The sequence below is a fragment of the Ailuropoda melanoleuca genome, chromosome 6 (assembly GCF_002007445.2).
Source record: "Ailuropoda melanoleuca isolate Jingjing chromosome 6, ASM200744v2, whole genome shotgun sequence".
NCBI lineage: Eukaryota > Metazoa > Chordata > Mammalia > Carnivora > Ursidae > Ailuropoda > Ailuropoda melanoleuca.
The window spans coordinates 25549201-25567464 of NC_048223.1; the positions used below are offsets into that span (position 1 = coordinate 25549201).

General features: G+C 40.0%; 1 protein-coding gene across 8 annotated transcripts in view; it reads right to left on the bottom strand.

Annotated features, from left to right (window-relative positions):
- The window catches only part of THRB (thyroid hormone receptor beta), a 372559-nt gene that overhangs the window by 59607 nt on the left and 294688 nt on the right, over positions 1-18264 (bottom strand). For 7 of the 8 annotated variants that reach the window (XM_002928031.4, XM_034662073.1, XM_034662071.1 and 4 more), the window contains one exon: positions 13163-13423. The exons of the other annotated variant lie outside the window; for it this stretch is intronic. In XM_002928031.4, coding sequence (XP_002928077.2) covers positions 13163-13423 — 261 coding nt within the window. The remainder of the gene's footprint in view (positions 1-13162; positions 13424-18264) is intronic. 8 annotated transcript variants of the gene reach the window in all.

The window sequence follows — 18264 nt, forward strand, 5'->3', positions numbered from 1 at the left end:
TTAATGCCTCTTTATATATTTATTTTAATCAATATATTTCCCTCTACCTCTAGGAAAAAACCTCTTCAATATTTTACGTTTTTATGAATATCATTTATCCTTTGTATGAATATCATATAGCCCCTCATTTTATGTACTCTTTAATTAATGAAAGCAAGTAGATCCATTTTGACTTAGTTTAATGTGTTAAGATGATTATTTCATTGTAATTCACACTGATGGACTTGATTTGAAAAGTTAGGATGGGTTGTTTGAGTGGAATGGTTTTGACATTTAACAGCTATAGTATACTTTCTTTATTCCAGAATAACATGTCAGAGATTAATTTTAAAACAAATTTCCCTAATAATAGGAATAATGAATGAATGATTGAGTCATCTGCATTTACTTTGCTTTTTCAACTTTAAGAACAACTAGTGTAAAATCAAGGCTCTGCCACAATTGATGTCGTTTTCAAAAGATTTATTCTTTGTTCATTAAAGGCTCCATTCTTACACTTATACTTAAAAATGTTATGAAGAATAATGAAAGGTAAAAAGTTCAAACGAAGTAATGCTGCACGCTACCATGTGGATGAACCTCAGAAACAATGTGCCGAGAGAAAGATGTGAGTCCTGTTGTGTGATTCCATTTTTGTGCAGCTCAGTAAAGGCACATCTGTAGGGACAGAAAGTAGATGAGTGGTTGCCAGGGACTGAGTACAGAAAGGAAAAATAACCAAATCAGCTGTAAGTTTCTTTGGGGTGATGGAAATGTTCTAAAATAAGGTTGTGGTGATGATTGCAAAACTCTGTAAATACACTAACAATTATGGAACTGTACACTTAAAACAGAGGAATTTTATGGTATGTAAAATAGTATCTTAATAAAGCTTTATGAAAATAGATGTGGGCTTACAAATAGCTTGAGCTAATTAAAACTGATTATCAAAATAAAAAAAACTTAAAAAGTTCACATCGTTTATATATTTATACCATGTACAAGAGGAAGACAGGGGCTTCCTCTGAAATTTGCGACCCAATTAAAAAGACATATCAACAAGCAGAGGACAGTAACTGACACACCAAATACTCATGTGTTAAGTGAATATGGAGTGAAGTGGAATTACTACTTCTGAAGCAGCATAGGTTAATTTCTTTATTATTCTTCTCTAAGACAAATGTCAGTTGGCCAGTAGAATTTTCATTATTGCTTGGTTGTCAACAGAGTTGCTGTGCATTTCAAGTCTAGACCCAAAGCTCGTCCAACACGTCTATTTGGAAACCCCATGCTGGAAGCAGTGTCATTCAACTTTTTATTCTCAACACACAGTGCAGCACAGGGCACACAGAATTCACTTAAGAGCATTTTTGGTATAAATCAAGATGATCTCAATCCCTGGTGAATTACATAGGCGTGTTTCGAAGCTGTAGTAAGATTAGGTAGTGCCCAGCAGGTGCTTTGGTATAGCAACATTTCATGACAGCGTGAGGAAAGAAACGATTCATTCTGAAGGGAATGGAGAAACAAGCACAGAGGAAGTGATATTTGGACTGGGCCTTCATGGAAGAGATGAATAAAAGAGGATTTGTAAAGGAGTTTTCAAATCTACTGGATCTACTTCATGTTGGTACCCTGGACCACATCTAGAAATGGTGAACTGCGTTCTTCATTTTATCTCAAATGTCAAAATAATCTAGAAAAATACATAGTAGATATCAAGAGCAACCAAAGATACATTCCAATCTCGATTGTTTTGTCATTAAGTAGGATTGGATTGTGGAAAGAAAAGAAGGTCCAGTTAAAGCACGAGATGTGAATAAAGAAGCAGCATCTGAGTGTTATCCTCAGAGGTCTTCAGACCACAGAGAATCTTCCTTCTGTCCCTACTACAAAGAAAGGGTGTCCCCCAGCAAGGTATCATGCTGTAAAAACCAGCTGTAAAAACCTCATAGGTGACAGAGCAACAAATAACTTTGCCTCTTGAGACATTCATCCTTAGGCTATTGAATGGCTGCTTCATAAGTGGGCTTCCAGGGGCGCCTGGGTGGCACAGCGGTTAAGCGTCTGCCTTCAGCTCAGGGCGTGATCCCGGTGTTATGGGATCGAGCCCCACATCAGGCTCCTCTGCTATGAGCCTGCTTCTTCCTCCCACTCCCCCTGCTTGTGTTCCCTCTCTCGCTGGCTGTCTCTATCTCTGTCGAATAAATAAAAAAAAAAAAATTTAATAAGTGGGCTTCCAGAAAATGCACTTTCTTCCAACCCCGTGAGATCATGATCGAGCTCATCGATAACGATAGAAACCTCCTCACACGAACACGTGGGCGGTTTGGAAGATTGCAAACCACTTCTGAATCACACACTTAAATTTTATAGGAACAAACACTATGGGATACAACAATTTTTTTAGCATTTTTGCCAAAAATACATAATCTGATTCTAATCAGGAGGAAACATCCCTCAAACCCTAACTGAGGGACGCTCTACAAAATCATAGGCCTGCATTCTTCAAACATATCAATGTCATGAAAAAAGAGAAAGGTCATGAAACCGCTACAGATTAAAGCAGACAAAAGAGTCACAAAAGCTACATGCAATACATAATCCTGGCCTGGGTACCGGACCAGAAACAGAATTGGCATAAGGAACACATGGTGGTGGCCTGGACTGGCCCTGTCAGGAGGGTTGACACCCATGAAAGCCTATGAAAGGACAGTCCTTTCCCTGGCCCTGGTCTCAGCCTCTGCCTCCCCTCCTGCAGTGAACAGGGGGTGGGGAGGGGATGGTTTGTGAAAGTTACATAAAGCCTGTAGATTAGAGAATAGTAGGCATCAATGTCAAACTTTCTGATTTTGAGAACTGTACCATGGTTTTCTAAGAGAATTTCTTTGACTTAAGGGGACTCTCTAAAGTATTTAGAGTTCAAGGGGTATGATGTCTGTGACTGACTCTTAAATGATTCTGAAAAATAGTCATCTGTATATATACAAACAGACACAGACATACATTCACACGCACGTTGTCATAAGGTAAATCTGGCAAAACGTTAATAACTGTTGAGTCCAGATGAAGGGTATGTGGGAGTTCTCTGTATTATTCCAACTTTTCAGTAAAGCAGAGTACTTTAAAATCACGTATAAAATGGAACTTATAGGTTTGCCTTAGCAGATCTTCCAAGAAAACACACAGCTCACTCAAACTTGAAGATGGTCCTTTTCTACAAATTTTATTTTTCCAGTTCAACTCTTAAAAGCAGGAACCAGCTAAAAAGGTAAGCAAATTTGCAATAAAACAACAAAATCAAACCCCCTCAATTCATCTAGGAAAAGTGTGTCAGATTGATTTGTTATATTTTTTTTCCTTTTTAGTGTTGATCACCAAGGTAATATTCTTGATATTGCAAAACTTCCTGTTCTTGTTCTTCTTTTTTTAGATTTAATCATAGAATGGACACTTGTTTCCATTGTTTGGGGAAGAAATAAGACTCAATAGAACATAGAATGATCACTTAAAAGGAAGTTAAGAGTGAGCATATCATGTGTAACCAGAAAGGGATAATAAGAAAGCACTATTCCCTATGTTCAGCCATAAATATTAAATGGGATGAGCCCATTGCAGATACCTGTTTCCTTGGAAACCATTCAATTGAAACTCCTGCAAAAATTAACATGTATTTTTTTTTTCCCTTAAAGGGCAGGAGCTTCTTTTACTTACACATTTTTGACCTTTAGTTTTATATCTTAGGCTTATTATAAGAAGTTCTTTCTAGATCTAGGCAAACAAAGAGCAAAATAAGTATCTTTTCATTAATTCCGAGGCTGGGCTTATGACAGTATGACCTGTATAAACTGCACATTATGGGGTAACTATGGATAGTTGGGGTAAAATTTGCCATTCACCAAATATTGCCATTTAGACTAGTAGACCATCAACCCACACACAGTATTCAAACTCAAATGCCAAGAAACTTCACAGTATAGATAATTGAATTAAATAGTCATACTTGCAACACAGTTTTATGTTTTAAGAGGCAGTAAAGTTTAACAAAGTCAAGGCCCTTGTATAAGTCAATACTGGCAAATAACATGGGGATAGAGGTTTGCCAAAGATAATAATTCTGTATCAGGTCAAAGCCATGGAGAATGGCTTTGGACCATGGAGGAATTCTGACTCTCTTTTCCAAAGCTCATTTGATTTTGGATTTCTGGTATCTTTGCATTGTGGATAGAGAAGTGGGATCATGTTTATTTCAGTTCAAGTCAAGGTGGCTGAATTGGTCCAGAACCTGAAAAGCTGATCTCTAAATATAGCTCATATTAGCATCAGCCACATAGTAAACTACAGAGAGAAGCCATCCCTGTGTTAATATAGGTCATATCATACATATTAGTGAAGTGGCTTCGCAGTGTACTTGCCTATTTTGTCTGCAATGTCACTATTTGTTTTTAAAATTATTTATTTGTCAGAGAGAGAGAGCATGCATAAGCAGGGGGAGCATCAGGCAGAGGGAGAAGCAGGCTCCCCACTGAGCAAGGAGCCTGATGCGGGATTCAATCCCAGGACCCTGGGATCATGACCTTAGCCAAAGGCAGATGGTTAACGACTGAGCCACCCAGACATCCTTGCAATGTCACTAGTATGCAGGCTCCCCTTGGTGTGGAGGCTCCGCACCTCCAGGGGTACTCAAATCCAAAGTCTCTGCCCTGGAGAGGTAAGGATATACTGGTCACCAGCACTTTCAGAGGAATAGGCTTATTGTGGAGCATGTGTATGTTTCCAGAAGCTGACAGGGGTTCTAGAAGCCCAGACTTACTGGGGAATTGAAAATGGGAGCCTTCATATCTTGAAGTCTTCTGTTCCTGGGGAAAGCTGTCCAATAAGAGAGGTAAGACCATTGAAAGAGACGGTGAAAAGCAACTGATTGCGCAATTAATCCTGGAGCTGCTGTGTTTTTCTGATAATCACAGTTTAGGTTTTGGGTGTTAGTACTAATTTAATCTATTTTGTCCTGTTTTCCCCACAATGGGAAGTATGGTTATTATCTTAGAGAGGTACTTTAAAATGGAATTGTAGATTAATGTCCTTGGTTTCTTTGTGGGCAATTAATCTCTGAATACATTCTTTGCTGGAGAGAATTAGTGATTTATCCAAGGTTAAATACCTGGTAAATGTCAGACCTAAGAGCCAAACCATGATCTTCTGTTCTCAATATTCCCTATGTGCCTACCAAGTGCTGGGGAACATTCCTAAGATTTAATGCAGCAGGCCAGCTATTGAGGATTCTTAAAATACACCCCCCCCTCCGCTGGCTTTATCGAGGTGTAACTGACAAAATTGTAAGATATTTAAAGTGTACATTGTGGTGATTTGATGTACACATACATTGTGACAGGATTTCTCCCATCTAGGTAATTAATACACCCATCACCTCAGATATTTTATATATACAATTGTATATAAATGTATATAGTATTGTATTTATAAACATATACAATGTACACATGCATATATATATCTTTGGTGAAAACATTTAAATTCTACTCTTTTAGCAGATTTCGTTCTACATTATAGTGTTATTAATCTTGGAATATCTTGATAGCCCCAGATCAACATGCCATTCACACATGTCCAAATTTGACTGGAACGGCTGTGTTAAGTGTCTTTCTTCGCAAGGTGACATTTGTCTTTAGAGCGCTGTGTCACAGACTTCATGCAGGTAAACGCCACTCCTACCGCCCTGCGTACAGCCTGACAGCGTGCACAGTGGCCCCTGGCAGTCCTCCTTATTCGCTCTCTCCCTCTCTCTCATCCACTCCCTGCTATTCTCACCCCTTCACAGCTCCTTCCATTCCATTCCTTCCATTGGCATTACTGGACCCTGTCGAGGGAGAAAGGAACCTGACCCAGTTCATCCGCTTGGAGACTCTAGCGACTTGATAAGATATCCAGCCAGGAGGTTTGCATTTGGAAAGACCACAGAGAATTCAGGACAACCTGTGGGAAATGTCTGGGAAAGGGAAAGGCTTTGAATTCCAGTGGTCATCTATGATGTCTTTGTAAGGCTGACTCTCCCAACAGTACCTTTTCAACTTCAATGCCAGGTTCTACAAGTTAACCACCCACATTGTACCCTATTTTGTCTGAAAACTACCTGTAGGAAGCATCAAGGGATTGGCTATTGTATCTGTTCCCCCTGTGCCGGTAATATTCTCAGCTTTAGAAACTTCAGTCCTGTCAGTATCTACTTAGCGTTAATTCTCACATGGGCATTCTACATCCCTAACATACAATCTGCTTCTCATCTTTCTAAGCTTCATTCTAAAAATAATACACATAGAATTCCACAATTCCGTGAGAGAGGATTCCCATTTTACAGATGAGGAAACTGAGGCTAAGAGACTTGTTTGAGGCTCAGTGGCTGGTAAGAGCAGCACCAGAATTTGACCTTGGACTGAATGACGAGGCACACGCTGAAGCCCAGGGCTCTTGTCACGCCAGGTCTCACCGCCCTGCACCTTCCTCTGAGTGTAGACCAGTGTTTTCCTTGTGGCTTAGATTCCTTCCTTGGGGTGCCTGGAATTTCCTTTCCTTTCCGTGTGATGAGAAAGTATAATGATGAAGAGCTCTAGTGCTGGAGCCAGACTGCCAGAGTTCAAAGTCCAGTTCACCTCCTTCATTCTTTCCTCGGTTTCTTATTTAAATTTTTCATTATTGAAAGGGTTTGAAAAATATCTTGGTTATTGCTATGGACTCTTCTTTCAATTGTTTATGCCCCACTACAGCTGTATATATGATGTTTTGTTTTGCTTCTCTTCATTTATGTGTATATGTTTGTCAATGTATTTCAAGGTCAGAAAGAGCAACAAACACTGGAGAAGGGGAGCCCGAGGCTAAGAGAATGTTTCTATTCTAAGAATGTTTATCATGTCCTCTCTACTAAGTGGCAGGCACTACGCTGGGTGCTTTACACACATTAGCTTTCATCTTTACAACAAATCTGAAAGCCAGATATTATGACCCCACTTAAAATGAAGAGGACTGAGGGTCAGAGAGGTTAAAAAAAATCTGCCCTGAGTTGGTATATTGAAGAGCCAGAAGTCCACCTAAGTCTGACTATAAAGCACATGAGTTTAACTTTTAATGAAAACTGCACAGAGTATTCATTAATGCATTAGAATTGTACAAAAATCTTGCACGCAATTGTATATGGAATTAATATTAGCATCCTCCTTTGCTCTACTCTTTCTTTTTTAAGATACCTAGTGTCACAGGTTGATGTGTATCCAGGACCTTTTATCTGTGCACATTTGTAATACAGATTTTTAAAACTATAAGTGGTAGGGGTGCCTGGGTGGCTCAGTCTGTTAAGTGTCTGCCTTTGGCTCTCATCATGATCCCAGGGTCCTGGGATCGAGCCCAGCATCGCATCGGGCTCCCTGCTCAGCAAGGGGTCTGCTTCTCTCTCTTCCTCTGCCCCTCTCCCTTAAATAAATAAATTAATTAATTAAAAAAAAAAGAAATATATTTATAAAAAAACCTATAAATGGGATCCCAGTATACTTAATACATGGTGGCTTCTCTGTTTGGTATTCCTAAGAGCACCTCCTATTCAGAACCTGTTTATTTTTCTAGTGGATACTTTAGATATGCCATAGTGTATTTGAACATTCTCCTATGGATGGATGTTTGGATCGTTACGAATTTTTTAGTAACAAAAACAAAGGTGCAAAGAAAACAGGTGAACACAGATCTTCGTCCCTGTGAGTATTTCTATGGAACACAGTATTGTAAGAGGGATGGTGGGGTCAAAGCATATCTGCATTTAATGTTGTCATAGACACTGCCAGATTGGCCTTGGAAAGCCTGTGGTCCATCCCCTGCTCCATGCTGTATCAGTGAGAACTGAAGTTGGAGACAGAAGCCTGGAATTTCTGATGTTTGCCTCCTTTGCCATTGCCCTGTATCCAGTTTTTTCCCTCTTCTCCACTCCAGCTGATTGCTTTCCTTTCTTTTCTTGCTCTCCACTTCTGTCTGTCCCGGTCTACTTATGGGGTGTTCTTTCCAGCCTTTGAAGTATCAAATCACACAGCTCTCCTGCATCTACCAGGAGCTGGTGGAGAGCACTTACTCTCACGTTGATGGCTAAGGCTCCTAGAGTGCCCTTGAGGTATATGAATCACACTGGCGCTCTCAGCTGGGACCGCACACCCTGATGTATGGTGAGTCCAGGCAGCGTGGAGAGCGGAGATGGATTGAGCAGATGGTCATACTAGTGGAAGGCTCAAGCTTTTTAATCCCCCACCTTCTAAAATACTCATTTACCTGAAGATGTCCTTGTATTTTACTTAAGGACAAAGATAGCGATCACCCGCTGAAAATGTGAATGTCTAACTTGAAGGATTATAATGCATACAATGACTTGGCTTTACTTCTCTCATTTTTAGAACACTTTGTTATTTTGGTAAATGAGAATTATATATCATTTAAAATTGTCATCATTGATTTGATTCATTTTTTCCTCCTTATGAAGAGTGTGAGTTAATAGTCTGCCCCTTCGCTGACATAAGATACTGTTTTAAAAATTACTTTAACTTGTCTAAATCTTGGGGACTGGCTTAATAAATTACAGTATATCTATAAGCAAGGATAATTTATAGCCAATAAAAGTCAGGATTCAGAGGAATACTTAATGACAAAGGAAAATGTTCATGACATGTCTTTAAGCATTAAAAGCTGGTTAAAAAATGGCATGCCTAGTATGATTCCAAGTTTGTAAAAAAAGGATATGCACAGAAAAAACACTGAAATATAATAAAATTTTAACACTGCTTGTCTTTGAAGGATGGAAATACAAATGATTTCTAAAAATTATTTTTGTTAAACTTTTAAGAAATGCTCAATTTTGTACATGTACATGGAAGGCTTTTATAATGAGAGAAAACTTGTTAGTAAAGTTATTTTGACTTTTTTTCCTCCTTGCCTTCCTTGGATCTAAGACTCAATTCTCTTGACATTAAACACAGAACTGACCTACAGAGAAAATTCAGTGAGATCACTGGATTGCTGCCCACCTTTTTCTCATGCAACCAGGGAGGTGGTCAGTCCCTGCCTTGTTTTCTCCTACTGGGTTCCAGTGTATCAGGAAGATCCCTCACTGACATTGAGCACAAACATCCAAGTAGGGAGGTCTGACCGTCTGGGCCCAGACCCTGGTAGATCCAGCTACAGGGGTGCATGCACCTAACTAGCACCCATCCTTGTGGAACTGGTGGGCCTTGAGGTTCCAAAGAGAAGTTCAGGAAGGCATGAGAGGTCTGCCTGAAGGGGCCTTGTACTTACTTACAGGAGGATCAGGGCCCCAGCCAAACAGAGTGGGATTCTCTGAAGGGCTCAAGTCCCAGAGGGATGTGTTTTCAGGCCGAGTGATTAAACAGAACATCCTGTTGGCAATTAAGATAAACCGGGCCTAAAGGAAGCCCAGTCAAGAAGGGCCCCTTAGGTGGCTCATCAGGCGCAGAGAGGGGAAGAAAAATGCACATTCCCTGAGTGTCCACTAGGTGGCAGGCCCTTTCTTACACTAAGAGCTGAAGCGTCTGTATTCACAGGCGTTTTCTGATACTCAGGATCACGCAGAGGGCTGGTTAAAAAACACAGATTCTTGGGCCCCTTTGCAAAGCTTCCAATTCAGCAGTCTGGGGCGTGGCCCGAGATTCTGCATTTCTAACAAGCTCTGCAAGCGAAGCCGCTAGTGCTGCTGGTGGGTGCATTTTGAGCCCCACCAAATAAATACATTGTCTCAGACTCCGGGAGAGAAGTAGGTGGGCAGCAGTAGGATGTGGTCCTTGTGGCTGAGCAATGAGTTCAAACTATGGCAGAAACTCCAGGGAAGGTGTAGAGTGGAGATAGAAGGTGGCTCGGGGTCACCTGCTGCTGGTTGGAAATGGCCTCTGCTACTCCAGCAGATTGGAACTGTGGGCTCTGTGGCAGAATGTTGGGTCTCCACAGCTCTCATCCCAGTTAAATGTGTTACCAGTTAATTTCCTTAGAATGACTGTAGCAGAGAAAAGCACAGCTCTATGCAGATTAAAATGAAAGCAGTATTCAGACCCAAACTGAAAACCAAAACATTAACTGTGTAAGAAAATAAGCAAAAAGAAAAACATCAAGAATTCTATAAAGCACAAATCAGTGATTCTCCAATTATTTGAACTGAAGGACCATTTAAAAATATACCCGGTCCATTATAGTGCGGTGCATGGTTCTTTGGCGCAAGACTTTTACCTGGCTCTGGTCATGCATGACTCACCAGGCCAGTTGGACAATTCCCAACTGGTCCAGACCATGTTCAGTGAGGTGAGTCCACTGATCATGTATTTGAATGTCAGTAGTAATGCCACGTTGCTATAAAAGTTTCTAAAGCTCACTCTTAGTTTCTGTATTTGCATCAAGAGAGAGGAATAATAACAATTTGTAGGAGGGTACCCACTCACAAACCACTTCGAGGTGCACTGATCTACGCCGGCTAGATGGCTGACCTGAGAGATAGGCTTACTGTGGAACTTTGAGCAGGCAATTTGTTCTTTTGGCTCTTGCACTGTAGATCCTTAACTTTTGTATCCTTCAGGGTCATTTAGTTCTTATCAATTCCATTTGGGGTCCTTGGAGTGGAGCTAGTTGGATGTACTTTTGGCCTTGATGCTATTGTTTCATGCTCAGACATCAAGGGTAATGTCCTACACAGGATAGGCACTTACTGAACACTGATGGATGAATGCATGGAATGGTAGGCTGGGACTGAGATATCAAGCATTCCTGGGGGCTGGACAGAGATAGCCAGGAAATACATGCTGGCCTAAATGGGTATCCAAACAGAACTCGCCTCACAGTGATTTTGTACAGGTGGCCGAGAGGTGGAGAAGAGCCAACTCCAAAAAGAAAAAAGTGACTAATCAAGTTGTTTCTCTGGCCTCCCTGGTACCTCCTTAAATTCAGGTGTCCACTGTGAATGAGTAAGATTCAGTTTATAAAGTTCATGGGCCATGACAACGTAGGCTTTCCTGTGGCATTTTCATGCTGAACCAAGTCATTGCCTCACATTCATGCCAAGATGAACCCTGCTGGTTACTCTAGAAACTACCTGGGAGTTTTCCCTAGTTGTTTTCCTTTCAATAGTAGAATCTTGAGGAAGGACTTTAATGTAATAATTTAATTCTATTTTTCTTATTAAACAGTTCTCTGACTTTTAGCAAAGGAGAGCTGAATGAATGCAAAATGGATTATCAACTCTAATCCACCCTGAAACATCATGCCCTAGCCCGCACTCACTGGGCCTCTTCTCCTTCTCCATTCTTTACCAAGCACACAGTGCAGCACAAGGAATTTATGTCACTTAATGATGCATAGCTAATAATACTGATCACAGTAATAATGATACCTGCTATTTAGAGAGCCCTTAGGAGAGGTACTATATTAAATGCATGCTTAAATGCATTATCTTATTTAATTCCACCAATGATCACATAAGTTTGCTCAAGGGCAGAGTGGAAGAGCTAGGATTCTAGCCCAAACCTGTGGTTTTAACCACTGCACTATAGTTAGGGTCTTGGGTGCAAATAGAGACTGTTTCCTTTTGCTTTTAAGGTATAACAACAAAAGAAGTATACCATATTAGGAGCTTTGGGTACCCAAAGCCAAGATTTCTTGTAAATGATAGAGACATAGACGGATCCTATGAATGAATGAATGAATGAATGAATGAGTGAACATGAGTACCAGCTGTGAATGAATCAAATTTAGTTTGTGAGTTTCTTAGATCATGAGGACACTACAGTTTCAGGTTGGTATTTCACTGTAAACCTAGGACTGACATGGTTTTGATGCCAGCTCATAAAATCTGAAGATACAATCTGGTTACAAATTCTAAATCTCAATTATGTCTCAAACAAATTTGTGCACACACACACATATACAAACACACTTGTCTCATATGCTGACTCTTTCAAAAAAAAACTTACTTTCCTCTTTTTCTAAATATTCTTTTCAATTTCTCAAATCTCCCAAATAATAAAGGTGAAAGATAGTTCAATCCCAAAGAGAACACGTATAGTTTTGACTGCACTCAAATCAGAGCTCATACCACTATTTTATTATTTTTAGAATATTCTTTACACACTCAACTTCTCAGGTCAACTGGTAGTTCCAGGGAGCTTTTGATGTGTTTTCAGAAAAGTTAAAGCACCAGCACTTTTTTGACAGGATAAATATAATCATGTGTTTATGTTCAAGTTAGAACAGTATGCAAAAGTCTCTCATGGCTCATACATAGGAGTCTTTACAAACTTTCATTAATATATCTTGGTGAGTGATTGCCAGATTTCCAAATACACAATTTAAAACTTTATCATGAATCAAAATCCTTCAAGAAGAACCACAAAGACCTTATTTTCCCTCCATGCTAAATTGCAAAAGAATGGAAAGTCACATGAACGTGGACATTTAAAAACACAAATGAATTTACAAAGAAAACATTTTGGGGAGCCCTAAGACAATAAAGCGATCAGCACAAAGACATCTGTTGGGTGAGGCAACCTGAGGTAAAGACCAGTTAAATCTAATGCAATCAGGAACTTAGGCCAGTTTAACACTTTTTTTATGAGGTGACAACCTCCTAACACCATAATCTTGCCTTTCAGGAAGATGACACAAGGATTTAATGAGTAAAAGAAAACAACTTAAAACCTCTCTTTTGAGCGTGAATTGTCTATTTGGGTTAAAGGTAGTCTTTGAGATCCCATTAGCTACTGGCACAATTGGGAAAAGAAATGTACACACACACACACTTCAAAGCAATTAGTTACAGAATGATAGCAATGTCTGTTTCTACTCAGATGCGAAAACAGAGCTAAAGCCAAAACTAACAACCCTTCTGCTAATTAGAGAAATAAAAATGTCTTCTCCCTAAGTGTCCAATGCAACATGAAACTGAAATTAACTATTTCCTTTGGGACTCATTTATTTATGTTCAAAAGAAGATTTGGGGATAAAAAAACCTTGCAACGGAGCAGTTGGGGAAAACACATGGACACCATACATTGGAATAAATGGAGCTGAGCACACAGTGACAACAGAGACTTTTTTCACTTGTTGAAACACTGGATATTATGGTCTAATAAAAATCGGTTACCTTTACATTTCTTCTCTTCTGTTTGGAAGGTCTGGGCACTTGGGACACTCTGATCGTTCACATCGTCATGGTCCAGATGGAATATCGAGCTAGTCCAAGTGGCCTGGATGAGATGTGGCGACGACTGTTCATTTTTCAATGCACTGCGCCTCTCCGCATGGCTTTTCCTATGGAGGCAGGCTTCAGACATTCCTACTAGCTTCCAGTCGTGTTCTCGGTCTGGACAGTGCTTTGGTTTGTCCCAGGCTGGAAGGCCATTTTCTGAAGGGTTGAAAAACATGAGATGACGAGCTGTTGGCATTGTCAAGATTTTGTTGAGTTGCAGTTTTGGAAGGCAAGTTGTTTCTCAATTCTTTGGGGCTGACAGTATTCACATGCACCTCCACTTGACGGCAGTGATAAGATGCAAAATTTGTCAGCCTTGGGCATTTAGCCACCACAGTTGGATTGCCTGTCGGAGTAATCAACACATTCCCCCTTATTTTTAGTGCCTAGAAAGACATTAGTTCCTCCATGGAAAGGCTGTACTTTCGCCAGCCAGGCTTCCACAGCAATGGCCCAAGAGCAAGTTTACACCAGTTTATGTGACTGCTTAGACGATCGTTTGAGGTCTTGAGGGTCAGGGCTGGCCGTGAACACTTTGCAGATCCTTAGGACATAAAACATCCAGGATTCAGCCTTATTTGACTTGGGTGTTATCATAGGCTGACCTGAGGGGCACCCTGTTACTTAAGTGGGACATGCTCACGTGGTTCCTCAGGGAGTGACAACTCCGTCCTTCCTACAATCTTCTACTCCTATTGGCCCGATACAGAGAGACTGGATCTTCAAATAGAAATCTGCAACCATTTCAATGTAGTTCCAACTTGGCAATGAGATCCAATGAAGGAAAGCAGACAGTGCTTTAGTTGTGGGGCAAATTAGCAGACCTAATGATAGAATGATAAGCCCTGAATCTCTTTGGTTGAAGTATAGGCAGTAAGTTATTTACGTGTATTGTGGTTTTTTTCTATTTAATTTATAGGAACTTGAAGACCTACCCTCTAGAAAATGGGAAGAAAAGGAATAATACAATATAATGCAATGATATAATGTAAACTTTCTTACACTAACCTCCCTTGGTGGCAAATTTAACTCCTTGAATATCTTTACTGTACGTGGATATGAGGTAGAGAGCAAAAATGAGCAGGCTAATGTATATATTTGTATATGCATATACATTAAAAACATAATCCATCTGGTCATCCATATTTCTAGAATTTCTTAGGCTACTGTCTGTCAAAATGAGAAATATGCAATATAAATAGAGTTCTACTTTTAAAGTGATCATATACAGTGATTGAAAGACTATAATTTATGTGTGAATTTTCCTTTCTGCTGAAATTACCAAGGAAGCAAAGATATCCATATTAGAGAGACGAGTCCATCCTGATCTGTACATAATATTGGGAATTTTAAGCGCCTTTCCAACATTTAAAATGACTTTTTAAAAAAAGATTTTATTTATTTATTTGAGAGAGAGAGGGAGAGAGAGAGTACAAGCCGGGGAGACGGGCAGAGTGAGAGGGAGAAGCAGATTCCCTGCTGAGTGGGGAGCCTGATGTGGGACTCGATCCTAGGACCCTGAGATCATGACCTGAGCCAAAGGCAGACGGTTAACTGACTGAGTCACCCAAGCGCCCCTAAAATGACTTCCAAATTATTTAACGCAGGGCTCAAAATGCTTTAGATCTTCATAAGCCCCCTCTGTAAATGACTAATTGTCTTCAGTTGTTGTTGGTTAGGATGGTTTCTCCAAAAGTGTGATCTGCTCTCAGTCACTTTGGAGGCTGCACTTGACCTGTGAGTCTTCAGGTTACTATGTGGAAATTCTAATACCCATACTCTCTCTCTCTACTCCAGGAGGAGACTGGGAACAATGACTACAAAGTAATAATCAACCCATGATTTTTTTGTCACAGTAAATGGAAATGCTGTGGCTTGAAATAACATGGCCAGTAAGCAATAAATCCATGCAAAAAAAATTCTATAATGTGACAGCTCTGGAATATAACATTTGATCTTATTCAGAGAAGAGCCCTGAAAATTCACCCTATGCAAATGGCTACACTAGGCATTGTGTGAGGTCATGAGTTCTTTCTCTTCATAGATCGTATGGCATTATTCACTGGATAGTGAATCAAAAACTCTGGACTCAACCACAGCCAGCTGCTGGTGCAATTATAGGCACCTATTCTCCCAATCCATTAAAAGAAAACAACAGATTAAATAAAATGTTGGGAGATTGTGTTGCATTTCAAATTAAATATATCTATGTAGAATCCATTCAAGTTTATTATCCATGAGGGTTTGAGGTTTTTATGAGCTAAATATAAAGCTACTGAATGCAAGACTTAATTCTGGGCCTAAAGAGATTCATTTTATTTCTACAGACATGAAAAGCCTTCTGACCCATGCATGTTTCTATGATGTCTTCTTTATTTTCAGGGACTCTAAATCCTTGGTAAATTGTATCCTGTAAAGCTCCATTTTAAGTAATGTTAAAGTTATCACACTTTTTTGTAAAGCCTCCAACATTTTATTTTTCTGCAGAAATTCTTACAATTTGGTATTAACTTCCCTGATCGAACAGAAATTAAGAAATATCGCCAGGGGCACCTGGGTGGCACAGCGGTTAAGCGTCTGCCTTCGGCTTCAGGGTGTGATCCCGGCGTTCTGGGATCGAGCCCCACATCAGGCTCCTCTGCTATGAGCCTGCTTCTTCCTCTCCCACTCCCCCTGCTTGTGTTCCCTCTCTCGCTGGCTNCTCTCGCTGGCTCTCTCTATCTCTGTCGAATAAATAAATAAAATCTTAAAAAAAAAAATATCGCCAAAGTGAGTAGTCACTGCTCCCCAGCAAAAGGAGCTAGTGGTCATGCTTGGATGAGAAATGCTGAAAGGGACTCCACCCAAGGGGACAGTCCTTCAAGCACAGCCTCTTAAAGCCTGCTCAGCATGTCCCCTGGGCCAGCAAGACCAGGTATTTCTTCTAAGCAAGGGAGGCTATGTTTGGGGTGAGGCAAGGGATAGGATTGCCTTCCATTGTCCTAAGAAAAGAAGTTGAGATGGTTTGGGGGAAAGGGCTTCATTCACGGGAGGCATTTACAGGCTCATAATTACTGTCTGTAATTCCATTCACGATATGATATTCAGCTGCTTAACTTGCAGGATTATTGGCTGGGGCACTGCTAGGAAACCCAGGGACTGAGAAGTCTTGGCTGGGTCGTGGGAAAGCTCAAGAGGATTTTATTTAAGGTGGATTCTTGATTCTTATCCTTCCAAGAAGAGAGAGACACAATTCCTATTCCATTCCCAGGGAGGGATAAAATACCCACTACACTGAGCTCCTTAAATTCTGCCTACTGAGGATGCTGCTGTTGGTGAGAACTCAAAGTTACCTCCACACGTGTTTGCTTCGCAGTACTGGTTTTCAGGGGTATTTTGCTACTTCTATGTCTAATGCTCGTATCCTTTGGTTCTCCCCAAACTCAAACCAATCAGGTGTTTCTTTGTAGAGAGATTGAAATATTAAAAGATTAAGTCAGTGATTCCCAAACTTTGGTGAGTGACAGTTACCTGAGGTGCTACTAAAGAACACAGAAGACCAGGCCTGTTGAAGTGGGATGGGCTCAGGGCATTTGTATATTTACTAAGTTTTCCAGATGGTTCTGATACCAAAGATAATTTGAGATCCACAGGGTTAAGAAAATTGAAGGCGGGAAAACAAATTACTGGCAGGTTTCAGATAAGGGTGCAGTGTGTCCTTCTTAGGCTCTAATGTTTTACACAACCTTGAAGTAAATTTACTTTATAATTAAACAATTCATCAATGTTTTGGGATCAACTGTGTGAACATTTAAAAGTCAGATATTATGAAGAGATGCTCAACGTCATAATCATCAGGGAAATGCAAATCTAAACCACAATGAGGTGTCACCTCACACCTGTCAGAATGACTAGACTAAAAAACACAAGTAACAACAGGTGTTGGCAAAGATGTGGAGAGAAAGGAGCCCTCTCACACTGCTGGGGGGAATGTAAATTGGTGCAGACACTGTGGAAAACAGTATGGAGATTCCTCAAAAACCTAAAAATAGAAATACCATATGATCCAATAATTCCACTACTGGGTACTTACCCAAAGAAAACACAAACACTTATTAGGAAAGATATAAGAACAATATATTACTTACAATAGCCAAGATATGGAAGCAACCTAAGTGTTCATCAATAGATGAATGAATAAAGAAGTGGTGTGTACACACACACACACACACACACACACACACAGAGGTATATTACACAGCCATAAAAGGGTTGAGACCTTGCCATTTGCAACAACATAGATGGACCTAGAGGGTATTACGCTAAGTGAAATAAATCAGACTGAGAAAGAAAAATACCATATGATTTCACTTATATGTAAAACCTAAAAAACAAAATGAATGAACAAAAACCAGAAACAGACACATAGAGAACAAACTGATGGTTGCCAGAGGAGAGGAGGGTGTCGGGTGGGTAAAATGGGTGAAGGGGAGTGGGAGGTACAGACTTCCAGGTATGGAATGAATACGTCATGGGGATGAAAGTTACAGCACAGGGAACATAGTGGATGGTATTGTAGTAGTGTTACATGGTGACAGATGGGAGCTACACTTGTGGTGAGCACAGGATAACATATGGAGTTACCAAATCACTATGTTGTACACTATGTTGTACACACAATGTGACATTGTGTGTCAACTCTATTTCAATAAAAATGTCAGCTATTAATTGAATGTTCTCTTACAGATTGGGGGTATGGTTGTAAATAAGTATTCACTTAAAAAGTCTGTTGCTCTGGGCATTATCTGGGACATAATGTGCACAGTAGTAGAAATACATTTTTTAAAAAGGAGAATTCTACAAATGATCATATCTTGTTATTCACATGAAGTATGAATCCTTTGCTCTTTTATGGATCCTAGCTAATACCTGGCTTTTAATACTTCATAATTCTGGGCATCAAGACAATTAACCAATTTGTCAGTTATGATGCAAATTAATAACAAAATTAAAGGAAA